Source organism: Numenius arquata, chromosome 8, assembly GCF_964106895.1.
Source record: "Numenius arquata chromosome 8, bNumArq3.hap1.1, whole genome shotgun sequence".
NCBI lineage: Eukaryota > Metazoa > Chordata > Aves > Charadriiformes > Scolopacidae > Numenius > Numenius arquata.
The window spans coordinates 15,315,146-15,338,278 of NC_133583.1; the positions used below are offsets into that span (position 1 = coordinate 15,315,146).

Sequence of the window (23,133 nt, forward strand, 5' to 3'; positions counted from 1 at the left end):
CTGCCTCTTCCCATAGTCTGCAAACGTTTTTCCAGTTGGGACAGCCTTCCTGTTCTGTGTTTGCACAGCATCGAGCCCAGTGGGATCCAGGTGCCAGGACATTATTCTAATACCCCTTATCAACATTATTGCCAGTATTTTATGCATTATTTTTATCAAATTCTCATTTAATTTAAACTTTCCAGTTATTGCATATAGATCTACCAAATCATTTGGTAATTGCTAATGTATTCAAATTAGAATAAAAACCGATAGGAGGATTGTTTTACCTCCTACTTAGAATTATCTACAAAAACATATAGGAATATACAAAGGCACTCACAAGTCAGCTTATTCCTCCATCCTCTTAGAAATCAGTAAATGAGAGCATGGTAGCCAATTAAGAGGGAAGCGTGACATACGAATTTATACTCAGTACAGGTACATGTCAAAATGTAGCTATTCCAATAGCTGACCTCTTTAGTAAAGGCCGTGTATGGTATTGCCTTATGCATTCATTTGTCTTGCAAAAAGATTCTGCTAGGAATTAACTGGAAAACATTCATTTAATTTTCATTTGTGAATAAAACAGCACTACAGTAAAGCATTTCAGATGTAAAGAAGTAGTGAAATACTAATGCATTGCATCAAATTTAAATGAAAAGTAATTAAATCTTTGCATTTACCTGAAGTCTGCTTTTACTGAGGTAAAAACATTTCATGATAAGATTACGTGCACCAAATTTTGAAAATTTTTATGATAATTACTTTTAAAGGATTTTATAGTAGAGTTGTCTGACTTTGGAAAACTCAGTAGGGGGAAATGTCTAGCAAATACTTGGTAGGACAGAAGAAATCACTAGTCCGGTTAGGTAGGAACTACAGCCATGTTAAGGATAGATTTCCATACAGTTTCCATACAAAGTTAGGCAAATTTTCAGCATGAATTCCTAGACATTTTGTGTGGTTGAATCATTTCATTGATTTTATTATGGACAATACTTATATTACCTTCTAGAACACACTGATCCACAAAAATGTGAAGAATAAGCTCTATACTAATTTTGGCATTAACTTGATCATTGACTTGATCTCAGGACCAATGACATTTAGCCATCAGGCAACACAGAGCTAAAATTCCTGACAAAAATGAGTGAAATAATGGAGCTACATCAGTATAAACAGTATTAACATGGTAAATAAATTCTGTTATATTATATTGATTGTAAAGGAAATACTATCATTTATGTATTACCTTGTATTTTGGAATAGTTTTTAAAAGCTCTTTAACTGGAACATCTGTGCCAACAACTCCCAGAAGAATCCCTTTAGATCTCTGAAAAGAACAATAAAAGATGCAGTTGGAACCACAATAATAATGAACGATCTCATTTCACATTGCCGCTACTCTGCAGAAGTGAGCAGATAACAGACAAACTATTAAAAAAGTGGGGAAAGCAGAGGCCGGTACAACTCATCTGATCAAATAGTCATTTAATCAATCATATTGCTTCTTTCTACTTTATCTGCAATTCACATACAAAAGGCATGCAAATTTTTGATAGCTGAGTGCCTCAACAGAAAAATTCCTTATGCAAAATAGTTTTTTAATTAAAAACTACTGTTAAAAATGTTATTCCCTTCATTCCCAATTTCTTCTGCCATTTGATAAACAAAAGAGAAAGATCAAGCATTAAGGGGAAAGTTATGTAATTTTTTTAATAACCTGTTAAATTAGTAAAGAAAAACAGATACATACATAATATACACCTGACTAATTAAATTCTGAGTCTATGATATAGAAGCATATCAGTGCAAAGAAGAAAAGGATATAGCCTATTTTCTGCAAAAATGTAATATAGAAGTAAAAAGACTCTTAGGGCTAGAGTCATCTGAGATTTTCTCTTAGACATAGGGTTTCATTATTTTACTAATGTTTCTAGAGTATAGTTATTTGAGATTATTTGTCCACATTTTTATGCTAACAAACGGCTACTAACTGCAGACAAAATAATATGAAGAGAAGCAAAATTTTTAGAGTAGGCTAAAATCTTCTTAGGTCTCCAAAGCAACTTCACTGCCATCACCCCATTACCACAAGACAGAAATATTCAGAGTACTTACAGTCTCATTTTGCTTACTAAATACTGGCATGGCAACAGTTGTCATCAACACCAATCCCTGATCATCAGCAAGCTACATTTAAAAAAGAAATATTACCTCTAAGAACTAAGGAACAATTAACAGACATGTGATTGCATTTTTCAGTTACATTCTCTTCATTTTCAATGAGATAAGGCAATTTATCTAAAAGACTCTTACACAGTTAGACTTGCGGTCAGCGCAGCCCTGCCCAGCCCCAGCCCCATCTCGACTATAGATACCTGCCCTGCCCACCCCACCACCAACTGCATTGGCCGGAAAGATGCCTCATCTTTATTCCTATTGCAGTCTCCCATGAGAGATACAAATGTGGATTGTGGAAGCAGCATGTGCAGTAGCAAAGCAGCTGGAGCTCTGTTCTACATCTTTCCCAGCGTCAGCTCTGCCAATATTGCCTCAGGCTGTTTTCTCCCAGCAAGGAACAAGAGGTCATGAGTTGCATGCACTTTGTTTCTGGTCCAGACTGAGATCTCATCAGCTAACACAGCAGCAGAAAGGATGACAGCCAGTTAGTATCCCAGGAGCATCTTTGCTCTATTCAGTTTCTGTTTGCTGGACAAAGAGGTGGCATGAAGCATTAGTTGATTCCGCACATCAGGTTTCAAAATATTTCTTCAATTTAGGGAGAAAACAGACCTCCTGACCTTGGTTCCATTCAAGAGAAACATGTAGAATGCTTATCATTGGCCACAGAAGAGTGACATTGCTCAGACTATCCTCTCCTCACGCCCTCTGGCCAGACCACATCTTTGCCAGAAGGCAAAGGCTAACTGATGCTCAAGACAAGCACTGCTCTGTGTGCCTGGAGATCTTCACCATCTATATATGAAAGATAATTCAAGCAGGAAATTGAGAGTTACTGTTAAACTCTTTCTGCCCCTATAATTTGGGAAGATGTTTAAAGTTGAAGAGGCTTACCCAATATTGAAAAGCATGACATAGCCAGTTATAATCAGAACTAGAGATTTTGTAGAACACAATTAAAGCCTGCTTTGTTGCATCGGTGTTTAGCCAAACAGACAAGGCAAAAAAGACAATCTTCCAGGGAAATACTGTAGGTGACAGTCATGCCCCATTGCAACTGTGATATTCTCCTACTACCCCTACATCATTATCATATTTTCTGTATTCAGGCAGTATCTCCAATACTTTTTTTTTTGAGAATTGCTGCAATTTTGATTTTTTGTTAACAAAGCTTTTGTTATTAGTGAAGCAGTAGCTGCCAACACCCCAGATTTTCAGAACACAAGTCATATATTATGACCAAGACATTTTATGAAGCATGTTTCACATTAACAAATCAGACAAATAAAATCTAGAACGTTACATGTCTTGAAGCTTCCAGACTGCTTCAGGGGGGTTTCAGTTTCCCAAACAAGTATATTTCCTGAAGTATGGCACTACCTCATGGTGAGGAAGAATGATTGTAGACATCAGACAGGAACAGAAATGGAGTTTAAGATCAAGAAGGTTTACGTCTGATAAGGAATCAATAGGGACGTGAGGTGGAACCAACATATGATCATGTTTTCTTTTTTTAGTTTGTTTTCCTCTTAAATAAGGAGAGATATTTCCAGCCCTGACATAATCCTTGATCTATTAAGCCATGGTAAATTATTAAATAAAAAAACCAACAAAAAACCGAAATCAAAACAAAAACAACTCAGCAAAACACTGGAAGTTCAGAGGTTGCACTTGAAGGTCAAATGTGGCTGAACTCGTGTAAGAATTTACTCTCCTTGGCCAGAGTAGTACAGTCAAGCACACTGACGTGATTTGTATGGAGAGGAGCCTTCTGTGGTATGACAGTCAATAGTCCCAAACACATGTACACCAGGAAGTGAAAAAGCATTCTGCTGATTATGGGGTGACATCTTGGAGCATTTAGAGATTTTGTATGATTGCCCAGGGTTGTTCTTCTCTGGCATTATGTATTTGTCAAGTATCAGTACGGTATTATTTTATGAGTCCACTCACTCTCAAGACACTACTAGAAACAATTTATTGGATAGGATCCCAACCAAGGGACTGGCAGTAAAGTTTTAGGGTGTTTGAAATTCTTTTAATGGAGAAAAAAAAAGTGTGGAGTTCCTGGGAAATTCTGAGAAAACAGGTCATTAACTCCCAAAACTAGCTATGGAAGCATGCAGAGAATGATTGCCCTATAATTATGGTATCTACAAGTATCACCAAGGGTTGGCTGCTGCAATCATTTCTATAGAAGTGCAATCTTGTAGTCCAGCCTGTTTGTTTGTTTGTTTGGCAGATAAACAGGTTGTCGGCCCCTTCCATAAGTGGAGTCAGCAAATAACTGGCTGATAGATGACTCGCTTTTACGATGTTCCACTGAGTCACAAACTCAAGCTGCAGCATTTTCTTCACAAAAATTGTTAGATTGTGAGGAATTTCTGCTGAGGAGGAGCACAGCTTTATTCCCTGGGCAATGACATTTTGGCAGAAATACTTTGAAATAGTAGAATGCTAGCCACTGGGTATTTCTGCTAAGACAATTAATGCTAGAGTCCATTAATAAATTGCAAAGGAAGCCATGAACTAGGTATTTAGCATTGTTGCTTTGCAAGTCTGACAATTTCTTATATACAGCAGAACTCTGTAAGAGCTCACGCAGGTTTTTGAAAAATTTAGTGATTCTGAGAAAAAAACCCAGTAATATGCTCTCTAATCACTGATAAAACTTCAGCTTACATTAGTTACATTCAGAACAAATGTATCACTGATATCCTCAGGACTGGCTAGGATTTTTTTAAAATCATCAGCAATACTTACTTAGAAGTTATTGCTTAATGAAAAATGCTAAATATCACAAATTCAGAATGACAAAATCAATATATAATGATCAAGTCTCTGAATGACTGTACTAAATTTAAAAATTCAGATTATTGTATAATTAGTAATAAACTCTTTGTTTACTCAATTATTGTTTTTCCCAAAACCAAAATGCAGACAATCCTTATGATTCCCAAACTTATCAACTGGACATCACAAAGTCATAGGCTCAGAAAAGAATTATGTAGGCATGTATAAAAGAAAATACTGTAGTCAAACATTTCTTACAGGAAACATCTCTAAGAATGATTGTTTGTTGCGTTGTTTTTTTTTAATAAGAACAAAATACATGCTCCTAAGCAGGCAACAAATAACTTGGTTACACATAGAATTAGGGGGTTTTTAGTGTTATTAGCAAATACAGGGAATGATACCTATCCTACTATAATGCAATAACATCACCAGATGGACAGCTACAAGTTACATACAATGAAGGGTCCTTGGGAATGTCTAAACCATGAAGCACCGTGAATTTAACCTCAATCTTTAAATAGGCTGTACCTTATCTAATTTAACAAATACTAGTAGTTACTGCCATTTTTACAAAGGTATGCTTTATGTGGCATAGTAATACCCCACACTCTGATTATTCAAAATTGTTTAAAGCTACCTGCTAGGCTTACTTGGTTCATCCTTATTAACCCCTGCTATTCTGGGGGTTGGCAGGGTTCATGGGAAACAAAAAGAAAGGTTTGACAAAAACATATTCACTCAATATTATGTTTGTTACATATATGGCTTCTGCTGAAACAAAATGTTGCTGGCAGATCAATTGTGTTCACAAATAAGGATTAATTTGAACCAAAGCTCACCCAAATGTTGGAACCTCATCTAAATATATATAGAGAGCTACTAATCACTTTCCATTCCTCCAAGTCTCTGTTTCGAATTCTGGTTCTGTTCTCAAAGAAAACCCTTTGTTGCTTCTCTTCCCCTCTACTACTATAATGGGTTTTTTCCAGTGCCTAATAATGTCTCTTTAGCAAATCAAGCTCGTTTCTGTTTCTTCAATCTTTATAACCCTGGTAAGTGTCTAAGCTTATTCTTTACCTGGGGCACCATATCAGTTAATACACATAGGCTCTGACTGACACTGAAGTCCTCTCTCTTACCTACTTCGTCAATTGCAAGTCAATTACTGCAGTTTTGTTTCCTTCAAGTAGTTACATAATATAAAGAAAAAAGGTAAGGAAACAAAAGCTGCATCATCCCCATCCCTCCAGGAAAATAAAAATTCCACTGGAAAGGTCCAGCACTTGAGGCTACCAACGGATGTGAACTCAGGAAAAGGTCTGTGCTTTGAAGTGACTTTCAAAACGTTTTATTCTTTTGCTATAAAATTAAATATAAGAAACAGCATTCAAATTCACCTAAACACTTGCCAGATTCAGTACAACATCCTGCAGGCTATAAGATAGAACCAAATCAAAATTATTGGAATAGTACAAAAATAGTACTACCTGCCTCTGCCAGGGCTTGGGCATCTAATTTCATTAGGCCTCTGAAAATTCTAGACAGTTATTAATTGTTGTTGCCTTTTTAAGAATATTGGCAAAATATAACTATAAACTAATCACTGAAGAACAGTTTAACAGTTTCAAGCCAGTGATGGTCTCTGTGCACTAACTAATCTTGTCTGCACAGCCAAGCTTGTTAAGGTCCCTTGCGATTTTTGAAGAAAGTACTTCCAGGTTTCAGAAGTGGATGTGAATTCCAGTTTCTTCAAATTCTTGGTTTTGGATTACTGGAAACAGAAGGAAACTAACACAAATGAAAGATAAGAATTCCAGAGCAATGCTCTAGGCATTGTCAGATGCTTCAGTCAGCAAATTAAAATTAATGAAAAGAAATGAGAAAATAAATATGTCATTTTCTTAGAGAGTAACTTCTTAAAAAAGGCAAATGAGGTCAGGCCTGTCTTATTTATTATTATTCTTTATTTATATTTATAGAATAAATATTAATTTATATTTTCCTATATTTATTTAGATCGGTACTTCTAAAAGCGCTAACCATCTGAGTATCAGTCAACATCAGCAACTCTCCACTCTTGCAGAGTAAGTCATCTTCATGCTAAACAATACAGAACTCTGATTATATGCAGTATGGCACGAAGTGCCTGTCCTTTCACATTTTCCTTACTCAGATTTTCCTTACTCTGTTAGATACTTATTCCCCATAGAATAGGAAGTTCCTGCTTTTTCCAAAAACCAAATTAGCATGTTTACATGAGCCTTATGCATTTCAAAACAAAACCCTGAGTTTACCTCATCACAGGAATTCTGCAAAGACATTTTATTCAAGAAACTGTTTATCCATCTGAATATTGGAATGTTTTAATTTGCAAGCATGGAATGTAATAAGGGGAAATAGGCTGCCCCATAATACACAGTGCTCACTGTTTAGGAAGGGGAAAAAACAAAACAAACAAAACAACAACAAAACAAAACAAAACAAAAAAAAAAAAAAAGAAAAAAATTACCTAAAGTTTAGTTCAGTTTCTTCTGCTCCAATGCAATTAAGTTCTCCAGCTGATTCATTCTGATTAAGGACTGCAGTTGATGAGTCCTGTAATCAGCATCTCCCTTAATGAATCAGGAAGATACCTTCATGAGAGGAAACGCAGATTGTCTATGCCAATTCATATACAAAGGCATCTTCCTTCATAAACACAATCAGTCTGTGCTTCTTCTCTAAATTCAGTTCTCTCAAACCTCTGCAGTCTCTGCTATTCTACCAGACTAATCTATTGATCAGTATTGGTCTGCCATTTCCTCAGACAGGATAGGACCAGTGCATGTGTCTAGAAATTCCCAACAACGTATGAGACTTGAGGAGCTTCTGCTATCTACACCAAGTGGTTTGATCCTGAATAAATTCTCCACAGTACTGTGAAAGCAACATGAAGGCTCATTACAGTCCTTCTTGTGGCAAAGGCACACTACCCAGTGGAAGCCCTGAACCCATGTACACACAGGCAGAGCTCCTTTGCAGTAAGGTATTTTTTCACATTCAAGTTTCTCCTCTGAAACCCAGAAAAAGGACTCCTCCCTATGCTGAATGAGCACCTATTTTTCAGTACAATTAAGTTTTCATACTGCAGCAGCTGTTGTTCCACCAGCCATTTCAAAAGTTCTTCCATTTTCTACCTTTCTGCTGAGCTGTTAATTTCTGATTTAGTTCTGCGTTTGAATACACTACAAATTTCATCTTCTGCTAAGAATATGAACTCACAATAACATAATTCCCACTAGGGTTTATTAATAAACCAAAAACAACAAAACAAGCCTCAATTTAATCTCCTCCTGAGCTTAGCTTCCACTCAAGATCATCATCAATTAGTTTTCTTTCCTTCTTAGGAAAGGAAATACCTTAGCAGAAGGTATTTCCACCTCTTTTACATCATGAGTAAAATAAACCTCTTCCATCAGGTGATTCTGGGAATATTTAAGCAGAACTCTGCCACCATTTAAGCAGAACCACCATTAGAAGAAAAATATAAGGCAAGTTTAGCCTCAAAGAGCTATGAAATGTCAGTGATTTGACAGTGCTTGACTGGATAATGAACCTACAAAAATGTTAAATTGGTGCAATAAGAATTCACGGGAAGTCGGTTCAGGGAAATATTAAATGTGTGTGGATTTATGCATATGGGTATATATGCTTATGGGAGACTACTGAACTGTACAGCCTCTCAGATGTTTCTTATACCTTCAAGTCTAGAAAGATATCCTCACATAAACACAAGTAGTTTAACTGTTATTATTCCTATGACTCTCTAAAACATGGGATTACAATGGCAGAGTAAAAATACACATATTTCAATACTTGGGTTTGGTTCATTTGAAGTTTGGATGACTTTATGCTATGGAATATTAATTTTGCAACATGTTCAGTATTGCAGAAAAGTAAGTTCTTGTAGCTTCTCCAACTTGGACCAGTATGTTTTGTATAAGAATTGCCACGCTACTTTGCATGACATTGACAAGAAAAACTAAATTTAGACCTCCAAAGAAAAACACAGACTTTTCAACTAGATCCCAGGATTTCATAAGTTATCATCCGCAATCTAAAATGATGCACGAAAGGGAGAGCCTTAGTGGTTTACCCCAGAAAGTTATTCTACTGAAAAGACCTAGTGGCAACAGTTTTAGGCAGGAATCTATACAAGGACCATGGACACTCAGTTTGATAAAATGACTTGGCAAACAGTAACAAACCTTTAAAAACCATCTCAAGAATGAGGAAAAATGCATTCCCAGGCTAAATGACTCTTGGCTGTTTAGAATAAAGAAACAGAACTTACTCTCTGAGAAAGTCACAACCTGTAATGCCCAGCAGTAATAGTTTTATAATTGGACAAAAACTTCTCTATTTTAAAAAATAGATTTAACTGCTACAATTTTCCCCTTAACTCCTTGCGGTACAGAGTTATCCTCTCCAGAACAACCCCAAATAAATCTCCAGAAACAAAAAATAGACAAGCATTCACTTACTCCTCACGTGAAACTTATAAACCAAAGAGAGTTTAAGCTCACATCTAGCACTAACATCCATCTCCCAGGACAAAAATTAAGGCAGCCTCCAGAATTACTCCAGAAACACATATACAGGAAAGAATATCCATTTTCATTAGGTGTTTCCATTATGGCAATAGGAATTTGAGAAGGATCCCTGAAACATTTTCCTTAGGAGTATACAGTCAAGATGATTTACAGTAGGTTGTCCAGAATTTATGATGTGGAGTTAGTAGTGTCCCTATCTATTACTGTTAATACAATATTATTCTTATCTACCTATATAGTGCAATGATTATAATGAAACTGGGCTCTGCCACCAACAGACGAGTGGAAGTCTCCTGAGATGGAAGAAATAAAGCCCTTCTTTTTTTTCAGACGCTATTCCTCATTTTTTTCAAAGACAATATTGTAATATTGTTTTAATTTAGCTGGCTATGAAGTGGTATTTTTATATTTTGTTAAATATACACATTTCCTAATTGTTACTGATGAATTAAAAAAATGCAAAATAAATAATATACAAATTAATTAAAATTAAAGGCAAATTTGATGGGGCAATTCTATATTTTGTTGCTATTTTTTTAACTATAATTAGTCACAGAAAGGAAACAAATTTTGAGATCCAAAACTCGTATTTTTTCAAGTATCTGAGAGTTTAGACTTTGTGTTTTAGAAAACCATAACCCACATCACGGTTTCTAGAATTTTTCACCAACTTCCACCAGATTAAAAAGATATTCATCAAAGAAAATATGAGACCTGAAACCTCAAAATATCTTTTTTTCAATTAGATTTATTATGTTTACGATATGCATCAGGAAATCCTAGCAGGACTTAGCTCAGAAGTTAGCTTCCATAGTGCTAATTCTATCCTGTCTTCATTTTCCAATTTAACCAATGCCTGGCAAAACAAAATAAGATTTTTTTTTTACAGTATTTTTTTTGTTTCTTGAGATATTCCTCATTTTTGCACTTACATTGGACTGTAATAACCGCAGTGTATTTCCACAGAACAGGACATCTGTTGCAGCAAACAGTGTCAAGTAAAGTCAGATTCATCTCTCACCAATTCTGGTTCATGGAAACTATCAAATAACCACAACAATGCCAAAATTTGCTCATAGACTAATCTCTAGCCTAATAATACTCCTCTGAATTCTAATCTCTCTGGATCTACGGTGTTCCTAGTTGATTTTTCACCATCCCACAACAGGAGCTTTGATTTCCACAATATTTAAATAAATTACCAACAGGTTGAAATGCAGAAAAGGTCCACAGGCCACTATATCTAGAAGACAGAGCTTAAAATTGTTGCTAGCATTCAGAATCAAAAACTGAAGCAAGGTCAGGAGATATGATAGGGCTAAACAGAGGCACTTGATCAATTGTCTGAGTGCTGTGCAGCTATGCTGACATAGGAACCCTTGGTCTGTAGACCTGGAAAGAAATACGACATAAGGGGCTTGCATAAGGGGCTTGCATAAGGAAAGAGAAGGTCTGCTGGCATAGCCTATACAGCCTTGTGAAAAAAAAAAAAAAAAATAAAATTAGAGGAGAAATATTGCTATATTCAGATGGACTGAAAGTCGGGTGAAATTGGGGCATAGGAACACCGCAAATCCTCTGACAAGGCACCAGTGTTGAAAGTGGTCGCCACAATGTTGTTGCTAAAACTTTACTTGCAGCAGACAGCAGTTCTGTAGGGATGTGTTTTAAGCATGAGGTTCATGCTGAAGCTTTTGGTTTTTCTTCACTATCTGGTTATAACCGTGCCACCTTCACAAGCCACCTCTTTTCCTTCTTTCCCCAATCCACACAGGCTTGCTTCAGGAGGTATTGTCTTCGCCTGTGAGTACTGTGCTTTTATGTGCTAAGTAGAGTCATGAGGCAGACTGGAAGTATCAGAGAACTGGAATTTGACCATTTAATTGTGTTTTATATAGACTACATGGAAAAAGAATAGCTATTATTTTGTGTTAGATTCAAATTGTGGCCTGAGACAATATAAGAACCTATGTGAATGTATTAAATTAGAAAGACATTTCTGTGTTTGCCACACAGAAATGAAACACAAAAACCCCCCTCATATTGTAAAATAGTTACTCAGAGCTTGCAAACTGCTGACTCAAAAATGCTATTAAAAGTCAGCTTCCTTTTTGAGGAGTGTAAGAAAGAAATTTGGAAACTAAATGTAAGATTGTGATTAACATATATGTGAAAAGTTTAATGCAGTTTTATGAATGCATCGTTCAACTTTATGTACATTACAAAACTGAAAAACAATAGCCTCTCATCAGCAGAAAAAAGATTCAAAGGAATGCTAAATTAGGGTAAAAATGTTTACTTCATGATTATTTTGTACTTCATTAGATTCAATTGATCTTATATAATTTTATAAAAATGCTAAAATCACTAGTCATGCACTTCAATGAAATAGTGGCTTTGCAAATTTTCTATTTTCTATTCCCAGTGACAGTTAATTCAACACTTCAAAGTATAAGAAGGTAAATGATGCAGGGAATGATAAATGATGCTCCCAAATGGCTGAAAGATGATAGCAATAAGATAAAAGGAGGGCAAAGCACTACTTACAGAAGTTAAGGGATAACACAGAAAGAGAGAAGAAAGCTGTCAGGAACTTTTGGGCAACAAATATCATAAAAACATTTCTATATGGAGGAAATATGATTCCATTCATGAGCGAACCATTAAAAAGAACTTTCCTAAATCTTCACAAACACAACTACCTGCTGCTGATTTTTGTGCCTAATTTATTCACTTCTACCTTCTTTACACAAGCTAAGTAGAACAAAACATAGCAGCAGGAGTAGGACATCAGATTTTGAATTCTGCTGTGTTTGCTCAAGAAAGCAGCATGTAAAGCTTTCCTATTAGAAAACAAAACACCTTTTTGAGCTATTAAGGAAGAATAGCTTTTTCTTGTCTATGAATGCAAAAGCTGGTTTTCAAAAGTGTTTCAAAGATAAAGGTCATTTTGCAAGCCAAACCAAAAAAGTCTGAAAATCAGTAAATTTGAGTTATTTGTTTGTTTTATTACTATTTTCACAGCCCTGCAGGGGTGGTTCCCTAAAAGCATCCAGAAAAGCAACATAAAGGACATACAATTTTCACATTAATTTCTTCCATTTGTCTGGATAGTGGCTCTTTCTTTTAGATACATTGGATCTCCCTAGACATATTTGCTTCTGAAAGCTACACATCATAATAAATCAGCATCTTGATCACCTGAAATTATGGTGGGGCATTTTCGGTTTTGTGGTATTTTCTATTTCAAGTATAGGGTATATCACAAAGATCTTTTCAAGACAAATATCATGGTGCAACAGACATCCACCCTAAACTCCTCATACTTCATTTCACCTGCACTCCAATTCTGAATCTGCAACAATTTGATTTAGAGCAGATCGGATAACAGTAACAGGTTTTAATTGTTATTTAACTGCCATAGAGAGTTGAGAACCTACAGATCTTGAAAATCAATAGCTAATCACCATAGGACATTGACTAAACACTGAGAAGACTGTAGCCAAAGTGTTTCACATAAAAGGCATAACACATTTCAGCAAGATGACCAAGTATTTATAACAGATATAAAATAGTATAGGTAAACTTGGAATGCCACATTTTTCTCTCAGATCACTCAAAGATTAAAGTAAATGTGTTTAGAGAGACATGACTGTTTGAAATGTTTATAGAGAAAACATTTGCAAGATGATACATATATTCCAACAAAAATACAGTACAAGTCCAGACACCATATGGCAAAACATGTACACTAGTGACTAAGTCATTCATAAAGGTATGCATCAGCCCTGTGCTGCTTCCCTTCACCTTGCCGATAGCAAGGGATTCTCTTGTTTTGTTCATGAGCTATTAGGCCATGCTTATGAAAAGGCTTATTTCTTACCTGAAGCTATCAAAAGCCCTTGTGGCTACTTGTATTTGTCCTCTCTCCCCATCCCAATTCCTTCCTTCCTTCCCACCCCGCTCCTCTTTCTCTGCATGAAAGTAGTATATAGTCCAGTAGACATTATGTATACATAATGAAAATATGGGCATTAAGTTCTGCATTAGTTTGCTCAAGGGGTAAACACACTGAAAATTGGCATTTTTGACCTTCCATGAAAACTGTGTGCTTTTTCAGTAACCTCGAATTTGAGCAATTTATTATTTAATAGCTCAGAATTGTGGACATCAGAACATATAATACAGCACCACAAGACATGATCTGGTAACAGCCTGACTGCTTATATCTTTCTGCACCATCATATTATAACATTGCTCTGTCTCATCTTTCTGCAAACTGTTAAGGGAAGCATTTGGTATAAACTTTTAGACAAGCACGTGAACATGAAAAAACCAAAGTTAGTCAATCTAGACAGTCTTTTAGTCCTCCTACTTTTCCAGGAAGCTGTAAACAAATGATTTCTTTAAATCATCTATTTCCAGAAGAAAAATAAAAGCAACAATTTTTGTTATCGTGTCACATTTGGTAAGCTGTGCAACTATCAAAAGACAAGAAGAAACTATGGACATATGAACAAATAGCACATTACCTGCAGATTTGAAATAGAATTTTCTGAGCTCCATGAGCAAGGACATTTCAAATGTACATAGCATCATAAAAATGAAAGCTCCTATGCTCATATTTCTTGCTTTTTAAACTAAAAGTAGATGAGATCCATTAATTAACCATTTTAAAGTTTTGAGTTCCATGAATGCCCTCACCATTCTACAAAAGCTATTCATTGAAGATCACTTAACCTATAGTTTTCATTAAAAACTGAACTTTGATCATGATCCAAGAGTATTAATAACAGCAATCTTTAACTGATTAATTGCTATGGCATTTCTTATTAAAGGTGCTTTACCTAGCACAATAAGCATGACTTGGACGAGTGAGTATTGCTATTTCCCAGTATATTCCGTTCATTTTTTCATTTTAATATTTTTCACCACAAATCAGCATCTAGATTTTCTATTTTCTGGAAGTTTTAATTATATTTGTGAAATATACAAGGATGATGCAACAGGCATCAAGCAATTCTTCGAGTTTGCCACAATCACTGTGCTATCATGATGTGCAGTAGTGACTCTGGTAACATACCATATCGATGCAGAAATTGTTTAAAGGCAAGAGCGTATCATATGAAAACTGTACGCAACCTATTAGAGAAGTCAAATGTTGGATGTATTCAAAGGCGTGTTGATAGCTACAGTGGTAAGCAGTGAAAGGGTACCAGCCATATATGGGTTCTGCAGTCTCTACAATAGAGACAAAATGATCCAGAGAAGTTTCACATGGAGTAATGTGGTGGGTTGGGTTTTTTTTTATCCTTACTATTATTTCAAACTGTTGATAAAATAGCTTCCCTGTTGTTTTAAAGTTGTAGCCTACTATATGCCTATCATTTTAAAATAGCTCATATGTTTGATGAGCTGCTCTCAGCAAGTACTGTAGCTGGCCTTGATGTCAGCTACCCTTCTTGCTGCTCAACTCCAGAGGCCCAGTGACCTGTTTCACTGATCACCACTGTACTATACTCACAACACCATGGAAACATGAAGGACTGGTGACTGATTTGAATGACTAAGATTTGATTAAAATATTTTACCTTTTGAGCCTGAGGGAGCTGGAAAACAACAAAACAGAACAAGCAATCATTATACATTAAAGTAATTTGAACAGCTACTTTAGCTGTTGTATTCATAAAATCACAAATATAATGTAATATAAAACAAAGGAAAGAAACTAGAGAAACTAGGTTTATATTGCCAATTGCTTCAACTTATTGAGGGCTTATTAACTTAGTTTATTATTTGATAGCTTCTCTACTAGGTATCACAAAAGCACCATGTAATTTGTTAAATACCATGATACTAAGAGAGGGACTGTTTTCTCATCAGATATGGTATCACACTTGAACTGTGAAGTAGTTCCATCTTCCTGTACACAAATATAATTCAACATAAAGATAGTTTTAGTTTTAAAACCAGCCATTCTTGGTTTGAAAACATCTAAATCTACACTTACTATGAATGAAACTGACATTAAGAACAGTTTATCATATTTAAGTAGGAAAGAAAAACAAAATGGTAATAGAAAGTTACTGACTGCTTATGCAAACATATTATCACATATGCATAATAGACAATAACGTATGCATAGAAAAACACATTTCTGTACCGTAAACACAAGTATGATTACATGTATATATCTGCAAATAAAAGGTAAGAGTTTACTCATATATGCACATTTATACCACGCAGACATTCTTAGACAAGGTTAGCCATACCTGGTTGTATGCACAGTATTTACTGTAAGCAACAACGCAGGTAAAAAAGGCACAGAGAGCAGGCAGTAGACTCTATTACATATAAAATACCTTCTTTATCAAGAGGTGAAAAATGGGTTCCATTTTCACTTCAGGAAAAAGAAAACCCATTGTTGGTAACAGAGAGGAACTCAGAAAAATAAACTATTACAGGCATAATACAGTTTTCCCTTTTTCCGAGTTCTTCTCCTCTAACTTTCATACTCATAGAAAAAGTGACCACACAGCAATTTAGCTTTGTGCTAAATCCACCTTCTCAGAAATTTTCTTTTTCCAATACAAATTGTTCCTTTACAGGCATCAGCTGAACATGGAAACAGGGAGGTGAATCAATACCAAATGCAAAAAGACCTTCAAGATTTCTAGTGAGTTCCTGACTGACCCTTTTGTCCTCGCTCTGAATTCAAATAAATAGAAAAAATAACTTCCATACAGCACTCTGCTAAAAGCTAATGTCCACATTAGTATATGTCATGAAAGAGAATTGTCACGTGATCTCTAATTCACAAATAATGGAAGCAACCAGCCACAATTTCTTTGTGTTCACAACATAAAATGTAACAAATTTCACGGCAGGGAGAATCGCTGCAAGTAGAATTTTTTCATGCTAAAACTTGAATCATCCAATAGCAGAATATGAGCAATGATAACATTAAAGTATCATCTATATGTGTTTCTTTAAAAGTCTGTTGTTTAAATAATTGATTGTATAGAACAATATACAAGGGTTGCTGCAGAAATTGCAGATACCTGGTGAACTGTATGAGCTAAATCCTGTGTAAGAGTTTAAAGCATTACTTAGAGCAGTTTAAAGTTTTTCTGAATAACATTCAGAAGATTACCAAGTTAACCAAGTTAATCTACTTGGTTAACTATGTTGACTCAGCTAAATGGAAGCTTTTTCTTTTTTCATTAAAACAAAAGGAGATATCAATTATGTATCAATGCAATATCAAATTTTAAATTTCCTGTTGTGGTACTGAAACTGATTTTCTAACAGGTTTTTTGGGGGGGGGATGGGGTGGGTTTTATTTTTTTAATGCCACTTTCTTGCTAAATACATGTAAAAATTACAAGCATCATTTCATTAGCATCTCAGATAAAGACAGGTGCAGTAAAGAATGATGTCCAAATTCCCACCTTCGGAATAAATACTAAAGAACTCTATAGTTTTCCCAAGCCCACTACATATAGCAAACTCATATGTGTTCATAATGAGCTATTTTGTATGCCATATACATTGAATGCCATGTATACTTCAAGTACAGGCATCCAAGGTATACAACTACCATTGCAGAAATACTTACTTCCAGATAACATTCAAACTAAATTAGAAATCTTATAGTCCACATACAGCGGAGATAGGTTCAAGGAAGACAGGGGGCCAGGGAGGCAGGTAGGGGAGAACATTATAAACCTGAACAAATACAAAAACCGAAAATGCAAATACATTCACACAAACAGTGCTCTATTGGGACTTCAAATTTTAGCTGAATCCTTATATAAATATTACTACTCTTTGATGTAATTTTTATTACTTGTTTTCAGAACTTGAGTTTACTCCAAATTTGAGCACATCCCTGCAGATACATATGGTTTGGTCATATTTTGCCATGTGAGGGAATTACAGTCAGAATGCTAGTGAGGATTTCCTATTAATAATTACCATACAAACTAGATGCTACACACTTGTCTATATGAAACTATCCCTATTGCTTTTCTGAGATTATTTTCAAGAGCACATTAATAGGAGTTAACAAGTCAGAGTTCCATATTATCTGTTGCTGAATTCAGTTTGTCAAACCCATTTATAGCCTTTTAGAAAACCAAGAATATTTCCTTGCTTTGAAATACTAGTTAAAGCCTTGATTGAGAAGAATAGGGTCAGCAGATGAGATTTACATGCCATTATCCTTTTTCCTAGACTGGCATTCTTGTCAATTTTCACCTAAGCTTCAAAATCCAGGTTTGCAGTCTTTTCCTTTAAAAAAAGCCAGTGTTCTTTGTTACAGCCAGACAAATCTTCATTCTGTTGCTGATTTGAAACTTGGCTGTTACAAGATTCTATATGTCAGCAATTCAGTTTAATAATTGCTACAAATTCCTTTGAAATAAACTATGGAGGTTTGCCTGACATTACCCCTTCTGGGAGGCCATAGGAAACAAATAATCTTCCTAACAATAACAGTAATAGTCCTCTGGTCTGACCCTTTATTGCACAGTCTAAAACCTGCCTGTCTCTGTGTAAAACCCAGCAGGTACCTCTGATTCCTGTGGTTTGCTTTATATGCTGCCAAGAGGCAGTTTTGCAGTAAATTATGTGGTCTTTCCCTAGCTCTCAAAAACCACTGCAGACCTTTCTACGCTACTTGCACCTATGGTAAACTATGGTGTCTTTATTCAGCTCCAACCATACCAAAGTAGCTCCTGTTCCTATTTGTTTTCCATTAGTGTCTCTTCCTCCCTCTGGTGATTGCCTCTAAAGAAGATACATGACAGGGCATCTGCCTGTTCTACTTGCTCCTAGTTTACCATCTGGGTAATAGGTATTTTGTTAAAATGACTGTGGCTGAGGTGCAGAGTGGAAGCCTGGCCATTTGCTGTCTCCTGGCTGTTGTGGGTTGGGTTAGGAGGAGCCCTCCGAAGTGAAGTGTACCTTCCTCCGCACAACTGCTTAGTAAGAACAGGCTGTTGCTGTACTGCCAGGTATGGCAGGGACAGGAGCCTGCAGACCTATAAGCACCAGGGGAAAGCCAAGAGGATTTTCTGATGTAGAAAAGCGAACTTGGGGATCTTGATGGAACTGTGTAAATTTTGCTGTAACCTAAAAAAAATTAATAGATTAAAGAGCAAGATTAGAGTATAAGGCCCTGAAGGACACAGTGAAGAAAAGGGAGGGGTATTTGTTTCCAGACTCTTTTTTTAATCTGTCTTTCCCAGAAAACTCAGATTTTCTTTACCAAACCAATTTTATTATTCTATTTTGTATTGTAAAAAAAATATGCTTCAGGGACTGCAAGCCCCCTGAGGTTCACAGTATGCTTGATTCCAGCAAGATGTATTGAGAATTCCATCTCTAAATTCAGGTCAACTTGGTGTCCTGTCACACAATGTAACACAGAATAAATAATTGTAGGAGGTTTCTCAATACTGTTATTGCACACGGTGTCATTCTTTCCACATTTGCAAATAATCTAGTACTGTTTTGAGCCCTTTGTGGAAATGTGTTTGGTATTATCAGAAAAAGAAAAATTAGAGACACTACTAACTGGTAAAAAAAATCAAGACAGGCAAAGGAGTCCAACATGAAGGATGCTGCACTATTTCTTGGATCAGGTAACTGTGAGGTCAACATGAGTGAAACAAATAAAACCATAGATGGGTCTGAAATACTGTCTTTAGAAGCAGGAGGCATAGGTTACAGGACCAGTAGTTCTACTAAGTACTCCATGCCAGACCTCATAAAAGTCTGTCTCGACAAAAGAAGCTCATAAAGATTGATTATGTAAATGACTTCAGGATAATTCCAAAACAAAAAGGCCATACACTTCTAAAATATTTTATACCCATTTCAACACTTAATTAAAAACATGTAGCTGTATGTCCTAGATTTCCAAGAAACCAAGTCTAGAAGTCTTAAAGGAAAACATACTAGAATTATAAAGTTATTGTTCTTTGGATCAGAATTCAACCTTATGTTTGTTTGAGGAATAGAAAAAACACCAAAAAAAATCTCCTGCAAGACTAAATTATACTCACCAGTTTCTTGTTATGCCAAAAAAATATTATTTCTATTTTTAGAGAGAAAAATAATACAAATCACTATGAAATTAATTTTCCATTTTCTTATTTTCTAATAATGATTGCATGAAATTATCTTTGTCAAAAAATTGTTCTACTGTATTTATGTCAAAGCATTCAAAAATAAAGAAATACCTCTTATTTTACATTCACTGACCTCATTTCCACAGTCCTATTCTCCTGCCAAACATTTCAATGTCACCAGTGTCAGAAAAAGGCTAACAACCCCAGTGATTTGATTGTTCCATAATCAGATACAATCAAAATCAATAGAAATTAAGTACAAACAAGCCAGTAAATAATCAACAAGTATAAATACAGTTTTGATAGTACAGCCATTTCTGCAAATAGTTTCTTGGGCTGCACCAAATTTAACATCTACGCACTGCTAAGTTGACACTGGTTTACAATGTTCAGACTCATCCTGTACATGTCACACACTGCCTCTGGATTTGGCATTGAATGTATGTATTCGAACTTTTACTTTTTGGAAATACACTTTCAGGAACGGTGTGAAATATTGTGGCAAGCATGTAGGTCCTGTACTTAACATCACAGTAGGGAGGAAGATTGCGCACATATCAGTGAAGCTGCTCAGAAAAGAATGAGACAAAAAAAGAATAGAATAGTTAGTGCATACATGTGCCAGGTACTCTCTAATACAGGTTGTCTGTTTATGGCATCATATAATATAATTAAATGTAGGGGTAGATAGTGGTTTATTTATATGTATAAAGAAATGCTAATCATTTCATACATTGCTTGGCAGGCTTCCACAGCTCTTCCCAAAAATGCCCCAAACTTAGGATAGAACAGAAAGAACATTCAAACTCTCAATTTTTAGCAGAAAATGTAAATTTCCTGCTTGAAAATCTACTTAGTTGCTATAAGATACAACATTTAAATATTACAATTTTGGCAATTTTTCTTTTACAACCTACGCACTTATTCTCTACTTCCTGGAACCATATAAGTACTAGAGGAATTATAGATAATTATATGCATACATGGAGGAAGAAAAAAAATTCAGTCTCCTACTGGGATGTTCCTGATGTTAAGATTTCAGTATAAATATTAGAAGAGTGACACTAACCTGCAGCTTACTGGGCTAACATCCATAAGGAAAATGCGCTTGATTTTTCAAGCGATTCAATAGGAAATCCTTCTTTGTTCACATAATTGTTTTACTGTGCTACCAAATATTTTGCAGTAACTACAGCATTTTAGTTGAGGATAGACCATGCACTGCATGCAAAGTATACCAGTCTGAGGAAACGTAAATGTTGCTATGGAGAAAAGAGTCATAAAATATAGATGAAAACTACAATTCTAGCTCTCTCTTTAAAAAGATGACAGAAAATAGAGAAAATTAACTCTTGTGAAATATGCAAAAGAGAAAACACAGGAGCCACAAAGGTATCAGTTTGGAATCAAGAAATAGCAGAGCACACTAAAATATTATATATACATTCCAAACATGTTTGTCATAAAATGGCTCTGTCCTTTGAAGTTTTCACACATTTTCTAAGATACATAACTGTTTAATAATGTAAATGACTGAATAATCTCTAATGCAATTTCTAGCAACCTTTTTTTAAAAATAAGAATAATTAACACAAAAAAAATTAAAATCTAAATATGCTCAACTTTTAAAATGGTTAATTAATTAAGTCATATCTGGCTGCACCTGCTCTCTGAACTTCGTGTTGAAGTTAACAGACAAGAAATCCATACTCGTAGGAATATTCTTACATTTTCACTGTAAGAGTGATAAATTAAAGACTGGAGCACACTGCCCAAAGAGTCTGTGGTGATGTTCAAAGCCCAACTGAACACAGTCCTGTGCAACCTTGCTCCAGCTAATCCTGCTTGAGCACAGGGTTGGACTAGATGATCTACAGGAGGTCCCCTTCCAGACTCAGTTATTTTGTGAGTCTGTGACAGTGATTCTTTTAATTGCGTAAACTAACTGTTCTCTCTTTCTAATGAATACAAAATATTGACAGGAAATATTGTATTTAAATTACCCAGTGCTTACTTTAAATGCAAAGTTTTGGTAGAAATTTTAGTCATAAATAATTATTTTTTAAAAGAATTATGCTAATTTCACTAATAAGCCACATGACTAAAGATCAAAAGTAGCAGAACTGATTCATGAAATTAGACACTCCAAGAACATTTCACACACCATGAACAAAATTTTGGCCTCGTGCATGTGTGTTTAAAGGGAGTCAGTTCTATTTTCATTATTACACTAATGAAGAAAAACTTGTTAGTTAGATAGATGTCCATGGTAAATTCTGTTCATATATGCAAACATACATTATGTGTAAACATTACTATATTTAGATTTCCCTATATAAATTATTGCTATAACTATTCTCTTATCTGTTATATAGTAGATATTTCCTTCCTAAACAAGAACTGTACAAACATTCATAGATGGAATTGGAATATATTTCTAAATACAGACAACTCCAAATAAAATAAATTATCCGAAGATACACATAATGTAATACTAAGTGACATAATTTACATTAAATTCTGCATATTTAGTGTTTTTATCTAATACACAAAACACTGAAAATAGCAGTTTCTAAAAATGGGATCAACAGTATTAGAGTGCTACCAGTAGCACAATAATTAAGAACAGTCTTTTCAAAATCCTACAGCTCTTTTTTTGTTGGATTATTAAGTTTTATGTTTTGAGGGTGACCCTCCTCAAGTTATGGGGACAACTAGTTCAGTTGCACTTCAACTGTGGACCACATGAACAAGAGAATTACACGTGCATAAGACATTTTGGTTCCACCATAAAGAAATTTAATGCTGTTTTGTGAGACTGTAAATGAGTTATATAGAAAACTTGTTCTATTGTTTTTTTCTATGGGGCATCACATAGACTCACCTTGCATGAAGTGGGACAATATTTATTTTAGGGACTGGTGGTTTTGATAGTCCTTGTATCTCATGTAGGATCTGTTTATTGACTTCAAATTTTTACAAGTTCCAGCTCTCAAGTTGTTGCAAATATTCTGAGTTACAAATACACAAAGGGTCTAAAGCTAATTAATGTCTTCTGTAGTATCACTAAACATGAGCTCTACAATTGACTCTAAGAGATACACAGACGAGCACCAGCAGCAAAGAGCTATCCTTCAGGATTATTTCCTATGCTTATTTAAACCTAGTGCCTGTATTAGACTGGTTACTAACACTTGGACTGCATAGTTATTCTGGCAGTGAATGACTTATTAGTAGTTTTTTTTAAATTCATACAGTACCCAAAATATTTCCATGTCTGAGCAGAGCGTCAGAACTATTTGCTAGATCTAGAGGCACAGGTCCCTAAACATTCCTGGTCCTGAAATTATCAGAAACTCCAAACTGCTTAAAGACATATTATTATAAAATCTGAAATTGTAATACAATTTAAATGACATGACTGGTGATGATTCCTGTATTTC

At 35.3% G+C, this 23,133-nt stretch overlaps 1 protein-coding gene across 1 annotated transcript in view; it reads right to left on the reverse strand.

The window, feature by feature from the left end:
• The window catches only part of CACNA2D3 (calcium voltage-gated channel auxiliary subunit alpha2delta 3), a 456,710-nt gene that overhangs the window by 116,967 nt on the left and 316,610 nt on the right, over window positions 1-23,133 (reverse strand). Inside the window, exons 14-16 of the mRNA XM_074151549.1 lie at window positions 15,146-15,163; window positions 2,104-2,175; window positions 1,235-1,315 (exon numbers count right to left, since the gene is read on the reverse strand). Of these exons, the coding sequence (XP_074007650.1) occupies window positions 1,235-1,315; window positions 2,104-2,175; window positions 15,146-15,163 (171 nt within the window). The remainder of the gene's footprint in view (window positions 1-1,234; window positions 1,316-2,103; window positions 2,176-15,145; window positions 15,164-23,133) is intronic.